Source organism: Periophthalmus magnuspinnatus, chromosome 4 (assembly GCF_009829125.3).
Source record: "Periophthalmus magnuspinnatus isolate fPerMag1 chromosome 4, fPerMag1.2.pri, whole genome shotgun sequence".
Classification (NCBI taxonomy): domain Eukaryota; kingdom Metazoa; phylum Chordata; class Actinopteri; order Gobiiformes; family Gobiidae; genus Periophthalmus; species Periophthalmus magnuspinnatus.
This window is the reverse complement of record NC_047129.1, coordinates 28,754,165-28,771,742: the sequence shown is the minus strand read 5'-3', so window position 1 is coordinate 28,771,742 and position 17,578 is coordinate 28,754,165. Positions and strand designations below refer to the sequence as shown.

The 17,578-nt window shown below is 36.6% G+C and overlaps 2 protein-coding genes across 3 annotated transcripts in view; one reads left to right on the top strand and one right to left on the bottom strand.

Moving 5' to 3' along the window:
* ankmy1 (ankyrin repeat and MYND domain containing 1) overlaps window positions 1-17,578 on the top strand; it is a 295,837-nt gene that overhangs the window by 243,641 nt on the left and 34,618 nt on the right. The window lies entirely within an intron of this gene.
* si:ch73-61d6.3 (occludin) overlaps window positions 382-17,578 on the bottom strand; it is a 40,381-nt gene continuing 23,184 nt past the window's right edge. For both annotated transcript variants that reach the window (XM_033965495.2, XM_033965494.2), the window contains exons 5-9: window positions 12,442-12,590; window positions 7,415-7,621; window positions 4,808-4,979; window positions 3,826-3,867; window positions 382-2,756 (exon numbers count right to left, since the gene is read on the bottom strand). In XM_033965495.2, the coding sequence (XP_033821386.1) occupies window positions 2,655-2,756; window positions 3,826-3,867; window positions 4,808-4,979; window positions 7,415-7,621; window positions 12,442-12,590 (672 nt within the window). In that variant the 3' untranslated portion in view covers window positions 382-2,654. The remainder of the gene's footprint in view (window positions 2,757-3,825; window positions 3,868-4,807; window positions 4,980-7,414; window positions 7,622-12,441; window positions 12,591-17,578) is intronic.

The following is a 17,578-nucleotide window of genomic DNA, read 5'->3' as shown; positions in this document are numbered from 1 at the left end:
AAAGACTTCACCATCTACAGAGGGAGGGGCCTGTTTTTCTTTGCTAAATTCAAATAAAATAACAAAAATTACACAAAATTACTAGAAATTAAAAAAATAAAATAACAATAACAATAATAAATAATAATATTGACAATAATAATGATAATAATAGTAATAATAATAATAATAATAATAACTCAAATTGACTCACTAAGTCAATTTTAAAATGCAACACATTTCACAACTACTTCCCCAAACTGTTCAGATAGGATTTGTTTTTTCTCATTCTCGTGGTCCATCTTTGAGAATACTTATATGTGTGGATTATTAATATTTGGTTCTTTCAAGTACTTCTCCTGATCATAAATGAGACAGAAGAGAAAGTCTTTACCAGCATATAAAATTACACATAATTAGAAATGTTTATTATGTAATGAATTCAAATATATTCAGACAACGTGGAACCAACAGTAACAAAAACATGGTATTTAAAAACAGAGCCAAAAATAAAGCAAAGAAATTCATACAAAAATAAATGGCTCATGAATGTTTTTTAAAATGAGAATTGTCCTTTGTAAAAAAAAAAAAAAAAAACTTGCAAAAACTCAGCAGTTTAAATGTACAATGGATTAACAAAGACTAGTGAAAAATGATCGGAGACATTACAGATGGAGGAGCTTATTGACGAGTGAACACCATTTTACAGTTTGGTAAGAAAACATTAAAAACATTAACTTTTTTGAATGTTAAACTCCAAAAACTCTACAAAATACAGTATTTAAAGTGGGACTTAACACCTAAACTACACCCCCAACCTGGAAGAGGAGAATAAGTCGGGAGAAGGGGTCTATTGTCCCGAGCCCCTGGGTATTAAGCGCCCAGAATTGAACCCTCTTCATATTAATTTATATTAGAAGGGGGCCCAAGTTGAGGTTTCTTCCCCCGGGCCCCAAAATTTCTGTCGACGGGCCTGTCTAGAGGTATAAGGAACAGTTTTTCCACACTTCAGACTCCGCTTCTGTTCAAAAACACTTGGATGTGATCAATGTAGTCATGTGTAATGTCACCAACTACTGGAAATTGCAGAGGCCCCTGAAGGCAGCACAAACTTAGATTCAAGTTGCCAAAAAGGACTATTCAGGCACCATATACGCAGTTTCGTAGTGATGTTTAGTCCCACTTTAAGAACTTTTTCGACTGTTAAACTCCAACAACGCTACAAAATACAGTATTAAATCATTCATTAAGAAGTATTACATTGGTCAATTTTTACGTTATTTGATTAAACCAAACATTTTAAGGACATTTGTAAAGTGGTTGATATAAAAATAAAATCTTTTTGGCCTCACTCTTTACTTGCTCTCACTCACTGTAGTTATGACAAAACAAGCGTGATGTTTACTGCACAATACTTCACTACATAATGAGGGAGTATTCATTCACACTTGTCCCGGGTTGGTCCTGGTTCAGGTCCTGTCCTGGTTTAGTCCTGGTTTAGTTCTAAGAAGGTACCGTAATGCAAATAAGTAATGCAGAAATGTTAAAAATATTGCCATCTGATGATAACAAAGTTATCGCTGCTGAAGTTACTCACTAAAACACTCTAGACTAGACTTACATACAATTCAATGCATTTTAATATAGTTATTGATGGATTATCTGAGCAAACGTGCGATTTATGTTTACGATTTATGTTTAGAGTTACTGCAGATGACCACGCCAACAGGTTTTACTTCTACTTTAAGTGTTTGCATTATCCTCTGTTTTGCAAATGTCACTATTTTCTATCGTGAAATGGCTTTTTTAAGAGGATTTCAGACTACTAGCTCATGGGAATCCTCATAAAACAATAACAAAATCACAATTATGTCACTTCTAATCAATAAATCATGAATAACTGTGGCAACGGCTTTTATCTGAAGGCATCAGCGTCTTATTAGGAGTTTGCTACTTTCTGCTTGTTGACACAGATGTATGTCGTGCATGTAAACAAAATCCAGTACAAACTTGTCGTCAATGGAAATCTATGAAAGGTAATATGTGATGGATTATTCAGGCTTTGTGCACCTGGAATGTCCGGCTACCACCTTGAAAATGTTTCGTACTTGGATGGTGTGAGTGAGTGTTGGTCGGAGGGGTCGATGGCACAGATTCGCAGCTGTCAGTCTATGCTAGGGCAGCTGTGGCTACAATAATGCATTACTTCTTTGAGCGTCCAGAAAAGCACTATAAAAACCAAATGCACAGTTATTATTATTAGCTAAATGACGTCAAAAGTGTCATAATAACAATGATAATACACTTTTTATAAATGCCTTTCAAAACAGCCAAGGACACTTCACAGAACAAGTTAAAAACAGAAAAACAAATGAGAAAAGTAGTAGTGTTTTGATACTAAATATTCACACGCACGAATGAAACACTTGAGTTCTGTTTTTGAATACAAAACTATTTTATAAAGTAAAAAGTAGTAGTTGTAAAAAGTCGTTTTTTGCATAATATAGAGCCGTGAGTTTGGCAGTGATACAGCTTGAAGCCCTGTTTTTGTCTAGCTCGTGTTTAGCTGTCTCTCGTGTTAGCTTTAGCAAACACAGTGGTAGTGTTACTTTGGTCTGGTCTCTGAAGAAGGGGGAGTGTAGTAGATTTTGTTCGTATCTCTCGGGACGCCGGCTTCACGAGTGGCTCTTGTCGTAGTTTTTCACCATTCGTTTGATGTGGAACAGTTTCTGCCTCAGTCTGCGGCACTGTTTCTTTTTCAACTGGTATTCTGGCGTCTGTGAAAAGGTCAAACGACATATTTAAGTTTGAATAAGTAATACTTAAAGGGTCCATATGACGCTGTTTTCTGATCTATGTTATAATGCTGTTTCCTCATCAGAAACATGCTTGGAGTTTTGTTTCATTCAGAAGTCCTGCATATTTAGACTCTCAAACAGAAAACACTCTGTTCCACCTTGTGATGTCATGTGGAAATACATGAAGTGCTCCACTGTGTTTTTAAACTCCACACACCTTCACTACAATCATTTGGATCATTTCAGCTCTGGAATTGCTCATCTCTACTGAACTAAAGGTAAAAGGAGTTGTTAACTTGAAAACCACCACTTCATGACATCACAAGGTGGAACAGAGTGTTTTGACCTTTGGAGATGTACAGACTAATAAGGCAGAATTACTTAAACATGTGTAAATGAAACAAAACACAACTCCAGGTCTATTTTTGATGAGGTAATAGCATTATAACATGGCTTAAATCTCACAAGAATCAATTTTGTGTAATGTAGGATCTTTAATGACATGTTTTTATGATTTTCTGACTTAGTTTGGTGGAATAGTATTTACCATACCATGTAAATATTGAACATAGTTTTACATTAGTTTAGTTGAAGTTTGTGGAAAAAAGTTGGACATTAAAATACAAAAATACAGGAAGTAGGGCTGAGTTATGTCATCCACATAAAAAAGTCCCATCCAAAATCCAAGGACAATTTATGCACAAGGAGGGTGTTTTTCTGACTGTTTAAACATAGTAAAAAAAAAAAAAAAAAGTCTAATCATAACTATTGTGCTATTTAAATAAGTTTTGTCCCTTTATGGTTGCTAGGTAACAGTTAAGGAATTACCTCTACCTATGTCATATCTGCTGCCCATGTTCAACCAGGAAGTAAAATGATAAAATTCACCACAGTAAAAAAAAACATGAAACTGATAAATAAATTAATAAATCAAATTAAAATAAATTAAAATAAAATAAAGTTTTAGTGAAATGAGTCGTCTACCCTGTCATATGCACTTGAACATGAACATTTGTGTACTGAGGTGTACTCTTGTGTATTCACTCACCTGCTTCAGGTCTTTTAGCTGATTATATTCCTCTGCAACAGCCTGAGGAAAAATAACCATTAAAGCATTAAAGTCTGTGATAGCACATCCATTTTGATCAAGATAACACAGTGAAAAGGACGACTGAGGGATTACACAGACAACACAGTGAAATGACACCTGTTAAATACAAATGCTGTGTTCACCTGGCACGAACAGAGCACTGCATACACCTGTTATTTCACATAACGTACAGCAACTATTACTAATCTATTTTTAGGCCTGTCACGATAACAAATTTTGAAGTTTGATATATTACTTAAGTAAATATAGACGAGAAACGATGATACTGAAACTAATTTGTGCCACTGATACAATCACCCTAAAGCAGACTTAAACCACAAAAATTATTCTAAAGCTACAATTTTGTTAAAAAACATGGGCTGCAATAAATAAATAGCAGAATGAAACACTTTAGAACTTATTTTGCACCTGTAATGAGTCATAGAGGTTATTAATTCAACCTTTAATGGCTTAAATCTTATCATCTAGCCAAATAAATGTCACACATTTCCCAGCAGTGCAAAGAAAAAGTATAGACGATAAATACTGACCCCAAAAAAATACTGTTCAGGCTTTCATATATTGAACAATAAGTCAATATAATAATTATCATGAAAGGCCTACTATTTTGCACTGGCTGTAGGTGCTGAAGAATAGAGAGAGGATTCAGATCAGAGAGAGTCCTTTTAGGTTTAAACTCATTTAGTTTAGACTCATTTCATGTTTAGACTCATGTTCATTCATGTTAATAAAATTTCAAATCAAAATCTTACATGCACTTTCTTTAAACTCTGGACATAAAATAGTGTAATAAAGCACCACCATGATTGTACCACTAGATGGCACTGTAATCTTTAGTTTTCACAAAGAGGAGGAGTCTTTCCCTCTAGAATATACAACATGTACTATAACAATACTAGGTCCTCTGCGTGTTTCAAACCTGGTATTTGGCTGAAGTCTCATCCAGTGTATCCAGCTGCCTGCTCAGTTTGTTCAGCTGGTCGTTGATGTCGTCCATATCCGCGCACATGCGTTTGTACTCCTTCAAATCTGCGTCAAACTCCTTCTTGTATTCCTGTCTTTGGGAATCCGAGGTGATCTCTGGGTACATCCTGTAAACAAGACCAGGGAGAGGTGAGAAGGTCAACCAGAAAGTCATTTTATTATTAGATTATTGTACATGATCTATGCTCATGTTAAGCTGGTTAAGGTGAAGGCTGGTGAAGCTTAAAGGGAGATTTCAGGGCTATTATTGACAAAGATATCCCCCAACACAGGATTTAGTTAGTGCCAGGGGGGAGCTGCAAATGCCACACAGTATGGGGACATGTGTAAGCAAAAAGTTGTTAAACAGAATTGAAATGTGTCGGTAAATTGGGTTGAACAACATCACAACTTTATAAACTGTCCATAGTTTAAACGTCCTACATTAAGCAAAATTGACTCTTATGAGCTTTAAGACATGTTATAATGTTGTTACCTAATCAAAAACACACCTGGAGTTGTGTTTTGTCATTCACACATGTTTGAGTAACACTTTATTATTAGTCTGTCTACATCTCCAAACCTCAAAATGCTCTGTTCCACCTTGTGATGTCATTAAGAGGTACTTTTCAAGTTAACAGCTTCCTTTTACCTTTTGTTTAGTCTAGATAGGAAATTCCAGAGCTAAAATTATCCATATGATTCTAGTGAAGGTGCGTGAAGTTTAAAAACACAGTGGAGCACTTCCTGTATCACCACATGACATCACAAGGTGGAACGGAGTGTTTTCTGTTTGAGAATTTGTGTGTTAAATATGTGTAGATGAAACAAAACAAAACTCCACATATATTACAAAATCGATCAGAAAACTGTGTAATATGGGTCCTTTAAAGCTGCACTTCGTAACCTTTTGTGCAGGGTAGACCACCTGGTTGTCTCCATGGATAAAGTTCCACAGTAAAACTTATCTATCTCCATGGAGACAAGCAGCAGGTGATGCCATTAGGCCAAGTTTTTTTCTATCGCATAGTTGAATAAAAATAAAAGTTAGATAAGGCCATACAGTGGAAAACTACACAGTAAACCTTTAAAATCCATCCATCTATCCAAACAGAATACATTTAATAAGTACATTTCCTATTAATTTTCCCGTAAATATAATTAATATAAAAGTTTGACAGGGCTATGTGGTAACTAATGACCACAAGAACTTTAATTTTTACGTAAAATCTGCTTCTGAAACTATATAAACCACAAATTTATTAAAACATTTCACAGAAGTTTTAGACATTAGTTTTCAGCCTCCATCGTCCTGTTAAAGTCGTCCTACTATTTACTGGGAAAAATGAATGGAACATTTACTCAAGCTGTATTATCCATCTTCATTCACACATCTACAAACTAATATGAGCTGATGTTTTGTACCTTTGGCCCAGTTCTTTGGTTTGTACAGACTGGGACTGGCGTTCCTCAGGAGATTAAACCCTCTCCTCACAGCGCAGCAGAGGAAGGTAGCTTTTCCCATAGACGTTTGTGCAATTATAAGTCTCTAATCTGATGTAATTTAGATGCATATGATAAAACTACACCACAGCATTGAGTAAATCGTCAAGAGAGGTTGGGTTATTTCTAAATCTGAGTATTGAGGTCTTATCCCAAAGGACTCTGGGAATTGGAGTGCAATCTGTCCCCCTCTGTCACATTACATTCATATTTGAGGCTGTTTAAAGGCAGCTTAAATACACACTTCTGACTGTACGAGGGCGATTCAAGCGCTTTACTGCAGAGCGGATTTGATGTGGTTTATTCTGTACATAGTAATAGACTGAGAGGTCAAAGGTTATCGTGGAACAAGGTGAAAACAATGAAAATATAAGCTATTTCTGGTCAAAACAATTTAAAATTGCTATAGAGTTGATCTGTAGAGTAGGATTCATTTATTATAATTTATTTATAACATTACGAGTTTAACTTTCTTTAGACGGAGAGTCAACTGCGCGATTCAGTGGAAATAGAAAATTATAACCATACTTCAAATCAATCTCCATGGAAATATATATGTTTTATGCAGTACTGTTGAATATTATAACCAAAGGAACAACATTTCCATGGAAACAAGCAGGAAGACGCTCTCCTACAGGCTAACGAGTCAGGTTTATGGAGATGCAAGTGTAAAACTGAGCACTCAAAACGGTAAACCTTATGATATATTTATTTTCATCTTATTTTACTGGTGCATAAACAACTGTATTTTACTTTTTTTTTATTTTATTGTTTATTTTTTTATTTATTTGCTTGTTGTTACTAACAGTTATTGTTTCTTTCATCAGACAGAGAAAACTGTAGTCTATTGGAGCGTCTATCTGTGGTTAACAACTTTTTTTCTCAGTGACGCATATTTTACCCATTTTTCCTCTAACCTGATAAGCTACGGTTTTATAAGGAAAAGTATAATTATTTTCTGGTAGTTAAATATGTTACAGAACAGCAATGATAATAAAAGACTTAACAGAAGCGATTCAAATGTCATGTCTTCATTAAAATTCACACAGTGGAGTCTGACCTGTCCCGCTCCTCCATGTCCAGCTCGTTGCCGGTCTCTCCTCCCGTGGTGTACTCGGTCTCGTACTGTGACTCGTCCCAATCCGGGTTGCGTCTGCGCCTCTTGCCTCGGTTGGCGGAGGGTCTTCGAGTCCCGGTCTCCTCCGAGGGGCTGGAGCTGATACGGCCCTGGGACACTTCAGAGGGTCGGTTCAGTCTCTCCGTGTATCTGCACAAACACAAAGAAAATGGGTTTGGTTTTGCACTAATGGAACTTTTTTATTTTAGCCTTTGGTCTTTGGTTTGTTTTAATATATTTGTGCAACTCGCAGCTTTAAATTTGAGGTGCATGGGCGATAGGACAAAAAATATACATCACAGTTTTCTTGGAGACAGATCACAATTTTGCTTTTGTCAAATTTAATCTACACTTTTTTATTTTTCTATTGCCTTTAAAATGTAAATAAAGTCTTCTGCTTCTTCTGAAAGGTCACACTTCACTGTAATTGGTTAAATCCAGCTGTCACTCACTCAGGGCCTTTCAGAAGCCGACCAATAGGAGAAGTGGGTGGGAACAAGTGTGTTTGAGCAGACGGATATAAATCACGATTCAATTTGTATCACTATATCGACCAGCCCTGAATGAAATAATGATTTTAATTCATCCAGCTGTTTCCATTTTGTTTTCTAATAGTTGCAGAGACAGATTTGATAAATGCACATGTTGTAATCTACACTAACATTATTATTGAAGGGGACTATTTTTGCCTTTGACCAAACACATGTTCAGACAGGACACAGACGGGCGTCTTACTCCACACCACAAATGACTGTTTGCATCTGCTCTGGAGACAGGTCAACAGCAAGAGGTGGGTAGTACTCATACACATATATACATTTATATGAAGTACTAAACTTTTTAAAGAAACTGGGCGACACAGTGAAGCAGCAGTTAGAGCTTCAGCCTCACAGAAAGAAGGTCCTGGATTTGACACCTGGGAGCAGTGGTGGAATAAGTGCTCAATTTTAAGTAAAAGTAAAAATATCACATGAAAAAAATCTAAATTAAACTATTGTCTTTACCTTTAAGTACTTTAAAAATGTAAAAAGTAAAACGTATAAGTATTTTGCGCAGATTTTTTAGATCTAATAAAACTACAAATATAATGATTTTGATAAAGATTTGTGCTGAATTTTGTTCAACAGAAATAATTGAATTATTTTTTTTGTTCTTCGACATTTTTATTTTATTATTTCTTTTTGCTAAAACTACAAAAAATGTGTTGTTGTCAAACAATAATCAAAAATTCAAATAAAAAAACAAACAAACAAATGTAGTGGAGTGGAAAGTACAGATACCTGCTCTTAAATGTAGTGAAGTAAAAGTAAAAATATCCACTTTAAAATGTACTTAAGTGTAGTACAGATACCTAAAATGTTTACTTAACCACAGTACTTCTACTACTTTGACTTAGTTACACTCCACCACAGCCTGAAAGGTACAAAGTCATTCTGTCAGGAGTTTGCACGTTCTCCCCGTGTTACCTCTGTATACTCCAGATTCCTCCACCACAAAAATCATGTAGAGCAGGGTCCTCTTTGGCGCTACTACTTGAGTAACTTTAACCTTACAGTAGTTGTACTTTTTTCTCCACTCACCCGTCTCTGTAAACAGCACTGGACATTTTAATAACAGAGGAAACATGCTCCATTTTGTGGGATAGAGGGATTTACAGAGGAATCTAAATCCACTGCTACAGATATTAACCATCCTGACGGGGGGCCTCGGCATTCCTCCACTTCAACAAACATAAGGCCGACGTTCAAAAGTGCGAAAATCGATATATTCATTCATCGATATTTAGAGCAGCAAAAATGAAAAGATATTTGGTGAATTTAAAGGCGCTGTATCTGATTTTTACCGTTTTATAATGCGAAAAACAGTTCATTTTCAACAGTTTGCAGTGATCCAAGGTTATTCCTCACTTATCTTATACATTCTGAACATCCTAATTACTCACCATGATGAGTTTACACTAGAGTTATGTCTGCTGGTTGATTTTTTATTTATTTATTTTTGTGACCAATTTTCCTCAAATACATGTAAACAGACCCTTTTACTCCAACTTTTTTTTACTGTTTCTGGGCCTTGCTATAGATTTAAAGCTTCACTATGTAACTTTGCTGCTTATTATCATGGACATGTTATTGCTTTGTCTTAAAACGTTCAACAGTACGGCTTCAAACTCCTCTATCTCGCATTTATTCATTTACAGGGTTAGGGTTAGGCGTTTAATTATACGAAAAAACACACATTCTTATTGAGAAAGTCGCTTCTCCACAGATCTGACATGTAAGTTGTAAGTAGATACAGTAGCGTTGTGGTAGGAGGAAACATGCAGAATTTCTTGTGGTTGTTTATTTCCTAAACACAAAGGCCAAAACAACAGCAGTCTCCACTCACTAGAGCCAATCACCAAAAACAGACCAGAAACTAAAGAATAGAGGCTGCACGTCAACTCGTCGGCATAGCAACCAAGTGTCGCACACAAAAGCAGTTAATTTAACAACTACAAGAAAAACAAAAGGTGTCAACTCTGAACTAAACACACAATATCAGATCATTGCAATAAGTTTAATGCCATACTGTGGAGCGTTCCAGGCAAAGCAATCACATCTCCATGGAGATAAGCAGCAGTCAAACCCTGCAGAGCCTACACCTGTAAAGTTACATAGTGTACCTTTACAAATACTGATATCAACATTTCACTTATCGGCTACGACAGCATCAAAAAAATTAAATAGAAATACAGTGGTCCCTCGTTTATCGCAGGGGTTATGTTCTGAAAATAAATCCGCGAAGTATCAGCTTTATTTTTTACAATTATTCTATATGTTTTTTGCTGTAAAACCCCTCACCACACACTTTATACACTTTTCTCACACAGGCGTTAACATTTTCTCACATTTCTCTCTTGTTTAAACACTCTCATAGTTCAAACCTTCGTAGGCGTCTTTGTCGGTGCAGAACGTTTCATCGACATTGTGAGTTTTGTCGGGGAGAAAACAAATTGCAAACGTACAGCACTTCAGAGTCACACTGCGATCCAACGTTTATGTAAATTGAGCTGAACACATTCTGTACTGTACGGGAGACACGGCACGGAGGAGACTGATGGACAATGGTCTACAGTCCAACAGCCAATCAGGACGCAGAACACGATGCACGCTCATACTCGGTAAAAAAGCATGAAAAATTGCACACAAAAAATCTGCGAAACAGTGAAAGGTGAACCGCGATATCGTGAGGAACAACTCTACTTAAATTAACTCGGACCATCTCAACTGCATTTAGCATAGACATAAAAGTTCCACTATAGCGCCATCGTAAACCTTATAACAGAAGTGGATGCGTATCATAGCAACAAAAGAGCCAATCCAGAGCAAGGCTGTTGAAGGTAACGCCCCTTCCCATTTGCACCGCTTAGCAACACTTCAAACCAGGTCCTAAAGCTAACGAGGGTGGCTTCGGCAAAAGAAGGCAGTTATTAATGCTCATATCTTGATTTATGGACAAAATAGCATAATAAAAACACAAGGATCATGTAGAGCAAGTTAATACGAACATTTTAAGATCAAAGTGACGAGCCTGACAGCAGCAGTTACCGAGAAAAGTGAGACAGTTTTTCAATAGAAAGTGAATTGGAGCCAGAGTCGAAGGAGCCGGAAGCGCGCCCACGTTCACTTTCTATTTGGAACACATCGACTTGTGCATTAGCTATGTTCATTTATATACATACTATGAATACCACATTACTCAAGTCAGGCTTATGTAGGACATGTTTTGCTGTTGAATTAGTCATCGCTAAATGAGGTTAGTAAATAGAGACTGAAATAGATTTTTACAAGTGTTGTTTCAAGTGCTTGTCACGTATTTTCCTGTCTTTTTTATTCTCAGTACAGTCCAATAAACATGAGTTCATCTGGCAGCAGCTCAAAGGTCTCATTTTGTAGTTGGGACTTGGACAATATGTTTCAATGGGTTTACGCACAGAGCAGTGATTAGATAGAGCTGCACTGAGTCACATGGTACTACAGTCTGGACCTGCAACTTACTATTACTTAAGTAGCGAACTAGTCAGCCATTATTTCAGTCGTACTTTGGGGAGTTTTATTTCAATTTAAGCTTAAAATGAAACAAATAAACTAATACACTGAAGCATTGCTGATAGAGAATGTTAACAAATTAGAGCAGGCATGCCTAAACTGTGGCCCGGGTGCTAAAATCGGCCCTCAGACCAACTTTTCTCGGCCATCAAGCTTCCAGGTGAATTGGCCCATATTACCTTAAACATTACTTTTTACTGTATATTTCTGAAAATCTACTTTAACAAGCCCAGATCAAATATTTAAGCGTGACTAAGGGTCTAGTGGTTTAGTCTAACTTGTAAAAATAACGCAAATTTGGAGTATTCACTGTATTCCCGACCAATCTATGGCTCTCAATCGGCACTTAGCTTTGTCTGCGTTTTTATATGTGGCACCTACAATTTTTTAAATAATTTACTATTTTAAATATTCCTCAGTATTATAGTTGCAGTTGCACATTCTGGAGGTAGAATGTCACCTGCACAATTTCATGAAAACATCAAGTTAAACCATATTTCGCAATGTTTTCCATGGAGTTTTATGCCATACTGTGGAATATTTTAGCCAAAGGAACAACATTTCCTTCAGGCCAAGTAAGAGTCGGGTTTGTGGAGATGCAAGCTCGCTCACAGTAGGGACACATGTTTTTCAGTGCAATAAAAACAACCAAAATGCAAAAGAATGATGATACTTAAGGCTATTTTTTTGTTTAAAGTTACATACTATGGCTTTAAAATAAAAAACCTAGCAAAATGAAAGTAAAACCAGTGAGATATATATAATATTTAAGAGAAACAAACACATTTAAAAGTTGTAGATCAGTACAAATCAAAAGCAGAGCGCCCCGTTTTAGCACATTGCCATGTTAACAGCTCAGTGTGTGTACAGGGCGTGACTTACTCGTTGCTGAGGTAGGTGTCGTCATCAAAAGAGGCCGCGGGGTACGACATGACGCTATTGGCTGAGGCGTTGAGAAGTCCCGCCCCCTTCTCGGACACCAGCAGAGTGGGAGCGTCCTGAATACTGCGGTTTTCCTCCACATTGTTCACCTACAGAGGACAGGAAACAGGAACTGGCTCAGCAAAAACACAAATAACCAAACAGCAAAAAGTATCAAACACTGTAGTTCATAGTTCATTTTATGGCAAAGTCTGTACAAATCTAGTCATTTCAACTCGACTCAGTTTATTTAGATTATAAGGATTTATATGGGACAACAGCAGAAAGTTAGTGAGTGAGTTAGCTGAAGATTTGATATTTTTTGGCATTTGTGTGTAAAAAGGCAGAGTTTAATCTGTCTTTATATAAATACATTGTTTCCTGGCACTTTTTCTGCATAAATAGTTGTTTTTGCATAAACCCCTGTGCAGGTGTCGTCTTGTGAGTGCAGTTTGGGCCAGATACAGACAAATATGTAACAGTTATGAGAGCTTTTACCACACTCCCTTTTTTGCCGACTTATTGATGAGCAGGACATCTCTTTAGTCAACCAAGAATTTATTTAATCAATAAGAACCCTACTGAAATCTTAATCAAATAAAGCTAGTTCACTTTATGGTAAAAATCCAGAATTTTCAACATCTAACACGGGCTGCAACGATTCATCAACAGCTATTGTGACCAGTCGACTTTAAAAGATAATTGTAGTCATATTTTGATCATTGTAATTGTTATCTTGAATTTGCAGACTTTAAAACGTAAAAGAAAAGACATTTTTATAACAAAAACAGTGGTAAATTTAAAAAAAAGAGTAAATGATTTCATCAATAAAACACTTAATCAGTTAAAAATCTATTCAAAAGACTTCAGTCACCACATTTCAATCTTGATAATGTACATACCTCTTTTACTAGTTCCCTAATGAAATAAATATTAGTTGCAGCGATCTTTCTAACATTTGGTTTCTATTTTAAAACAGTAATTTAAGTTGGTATCTTGTTTTAACAAAAAACAATGATCCATCAGTATCAGGGCTGAGTGATACGGTAAATGGACTTTTAGATAACTTTTAGATAACTTTTAGATAGCGCTTTTCCGCCTTCAAGGAACTCAAAAGCACATTTATATTACGGAACTACTCTCCCATTCACACACACATTCATAACCAGTGTACACAGACAATGAAGGCAAGGTGGGTTAAGTGTCTTGCCCAAGGACACAACGACAGCATTATTCATCTGTGGGTCAATGGATCTCACAGCTTTTCCGATGATGTTTATGTCAAAAATGGGATTGGAATGGCCAACCTTCGGATCAGAGGATGAAAACTCGACTAACTGACCTACTGTCGCTGCTGGTGATACAAATCTAATCCTGATCTTATTATATGCTGTTTTGGTCCAATCACCATCACCAAAACTTTACCAAAAACACTGATTGATGAGTATTATGTCTGGACAAAATTATGATAAAAATGATATTATATTTTGGTCAAATCACCATATTGTGAATACATGTAACTCAAACAAAAACACTATTCCCCACCCTCTCCCCTATTGGTCAGCCTCAGTCATGTGACAGCTTGAATTAACCAACTGCAATGAAGTGTGAACAATCAGAAGAAAAACATAACATTTAGTTACCTCTTCAAAGCAATGTAAAAACACTAAGTTCACAATTAAATCAAAATTGATGCCTGGCTCCAAGAAAATTGTAATTTTTTTTGTCATATCGCCCTTATCCAGTGTCATTCTGCACTAATTAAGGTCATTAGCGTTTCACTTTGAAGAGTAAAAGTCGGTTTACAGATAAAGTACAGATACGGATATGAAACGCTGATAATATAAGACTGATGATTGTGTTTGAAGGTATAATATATAAGCTCCTCCTTGACTTTTAAGTAGGTCAGTGCAATTACTCAAAGTCTTTTATAATCATTATTTAAATTATTGCTCTACTCAATCACAAAAATGTTCTAATTGAAAATACAAAGTCAGTGTTCAGAATAATATATGTTTGAACCCTGCAAAACCTCGAGAAAGCCACTTGTTTAATCTACAGATGCTTTGAAAATAAGTTTGACAAGTTATTACCAATAAATAAGTAAATTAGTAAATGCTGACAGTGTAGAAATGATAGTTTAAATTAATTGTGATGATTATTTTTGCCGGAATTGAGCAGCGTTGAAAACCTTGTGTATCGTATTATCTGTATATTTGTTTTATGTTAAATTTTTACGTGATTTTTACATTTAAATAAAATTGAACTGAGCCCTAACCTAAAGGTGCACGATGTAACTTTCTAGTGAAGTGTCCATAACCTGGTTGTCTCCTTGAAAATGTTCTGCAGTATGGCATTAAACTTAAACAAATCTGTGGAAAGGCGACTCCACTCAAAGTAAGAATACTTTGGTAAAATCGTAAATGGTCACTTTTTTATATTGCGTTTTTGCACCTTACATCAAGCAGACACTGGGGGCAAGGTGGGTTAAGTGTCTTGCCCAAGAACATAATGACAACATCCATTTATAGGAGCTAGAATTGCACCGCCAACCTGTGGGTCAATGATGTTTACGTCGAGAGCGGGATTCGAACTGTCAACCTTCAGATCAGTGGAGAAACACGACCAACTGAGCTGCTGTCGTCTCTTATCAAGGTATTTTTGAGCAACAACAATCTGTAATAACATAAAATAGCATGGAAATGTGAGAAAAACGTTCTTTAACATTGCTTTAGGTCACTTATGTTTCCCACGTGTGTTTGTAAAGAGTATCCAGGGTAATAATCAAACTCATTTAACGGATAACTCTTTCTTATAAGACAAATGGCTGAGTTTAGATTAAGCAGTGAACTGTGTAATTACTCCTCTCTAAATAAAACAGTGGATTGTCTGCTTGGTTCACCACAGTAAAGCTCTATAAACAAGTATGACCCCTGTATGACCTTTCAGTATCTAAACCATATGGAGAAGTGGGCATTTACTAAACTTTACACATGTGCTGCAAGACAATAAGTTACATAATGGACAAACAAATAATAAAACAATAAATAAGATGACTTCATAATGTCTGAAGGGTCATGGTTTCAAATTAAATTAAGGACGAATCAGATGAAGATCCTAAACATACGTGTTGACCTCGTTTAGAGCCAATATCAAAGAGTGGCCGTATCATTTGGTCATAAAAATGTCATAGCTGTAAGTGCACAGTTCACATTTGTGCAAACACCACAGCAAAATATGGACTAAACTGGGACTAAACCAGGATTAGACCAGAACTAAAACCAAAGCAAGTCTCTAATAATAATAATATAATAATTAGGTTGATTTAAAATAGTTTTGGAATTTCTTTCTCAAATGTACTAAAATGCTAATCATAACCACAGAGTAATATTGACATTTTGCTCTACTTTTGAGTTTTAGGTTGTGCTCATGTTTGTCCTTATTTTAAGTGCAGTTTAGTTTAGTTTTCCTCACGTAGACTTGGTTTGGTTCTGTTCTAGTGCTTGTTTAATCTTGGTCTATTCAGAAATAGCTTCAGGTTAAGTCCTGGTGTAGTCCCAATTTTAATTTGGTGAGTGTTAACACAACTTTAGACCTGAGGTTTTGGATTGGGCCTAGGCTGGCCTGGTGTAGTCCTTGTTTAGTCCTGGTTTAGTCCTGGTTTAGCCCTGGTTTAGCCCTGGTTTAGCCCTGGTTTAGCCCTGGTTTAGCCCTGGTTTAGTCCTGCTTTAGTCCTGCTTTAGTCCTGCTTTAGTCCTGCTTTAGTCCTGCTTTAGTCCTGCTTTAGTCCTGCTTTAGTCCTGCTTTAGTCCTGGTTTCGTCCTACTTTAGCCCTGGTTTAGTTCTGGCCTAGTGGTGATCTAGTCCTGGTTTAGCCCTGGCCTAGTCCTGGTTTAGTCCTGGTCTAGTTCTGGTCTAGTTCTGGTCAAGTCCTGGTCAAGTCCTGGTCAAGTCCTGGTCTGTTCCTAGTTTTGTCCTGGTTTCATCCTGGTTTAGTCATGCTCTGGTCCTAGTTTAGTCCTGGTCTAATCTTGGTTTCGTCCTGATCTAGTCCAGGTCTAGTCCTGGTCCTGGTCGGTCCTAGTTTAGTCAACAAAAGCCTAACCTAAAGTCCTGTTGTAAATTGAAATGTACAAAAGCACATGCCCTGTAGTAAAACACTATCCCATAAACCTGCCTACCTTAATCTGTACTTCCTGGTTCTTCCTGAGCTCAAATTACTATGTTTAAGGAATTCACTCATTCAGTTCAGTAAGAGTGAAACTCCTGAAAGTAGAGCTGTAAATACTTGATCAATCATTACAGGACTATAGGACACAGGCAGTAGTAAAGGAGTAAAGGGTCACATTTTAGTGGGACTGTGGATTGTCACGCGGATGAACGGGAAAGGGACCGTGCAGGATACGCCTTTGTACCTAAAACGGGGGTTGTGTGAAGAGGGGTAAGGCAAACTAGGGGTTGGCAATATCAGAAAGTCACGTCTATAATCAATAACTGTGGCCAAACGTCCTTGACAAAACCCTGATCTCGTCTGATCTCTGAAGCTAAACAGGGCTGGGTCTGGTCAGTACTCGGATGAGACACCGCGGGAAATATCAGGCGGCACAGCGGAGCACTAGTGGGAAAAATGTGGTTGTGTCCTTAGGTGTCCTGAGGTATGCAGTGTGTAATTTTTACCTTAAACGTACGTGTTGTTTAGAGCCGATACCAAAGAGAGGCCGTGTTATTCAATCATAAAAATGTCACAGCTGCACAGATTTGGACAAACACCACATCAAAATATGGACTAAACTGGGGCTAAGCCAGGATTAGACCAGGACTAAACCAGAACTAGAGTCAAACCAAGTCTCTAATAGTAATAATATAATAAGCAGGTTTAAGGTTTAATCAAGTTTGTGTTGTGGTGGAGGAGTGGCAAATTCAGTCAGTTGTGAATGAATGAATAGAAACAAAACTAAAGTGATTTTAAGTGTCTGCAAGAAATGCTATATATAAGATCAATGCATTATTATTATTATTATTATTATTATTATTATTAAAGTTATTTTAAAAGACCACAAAGCTGATTAAAAAATATTATTATTATTATTATTTTATT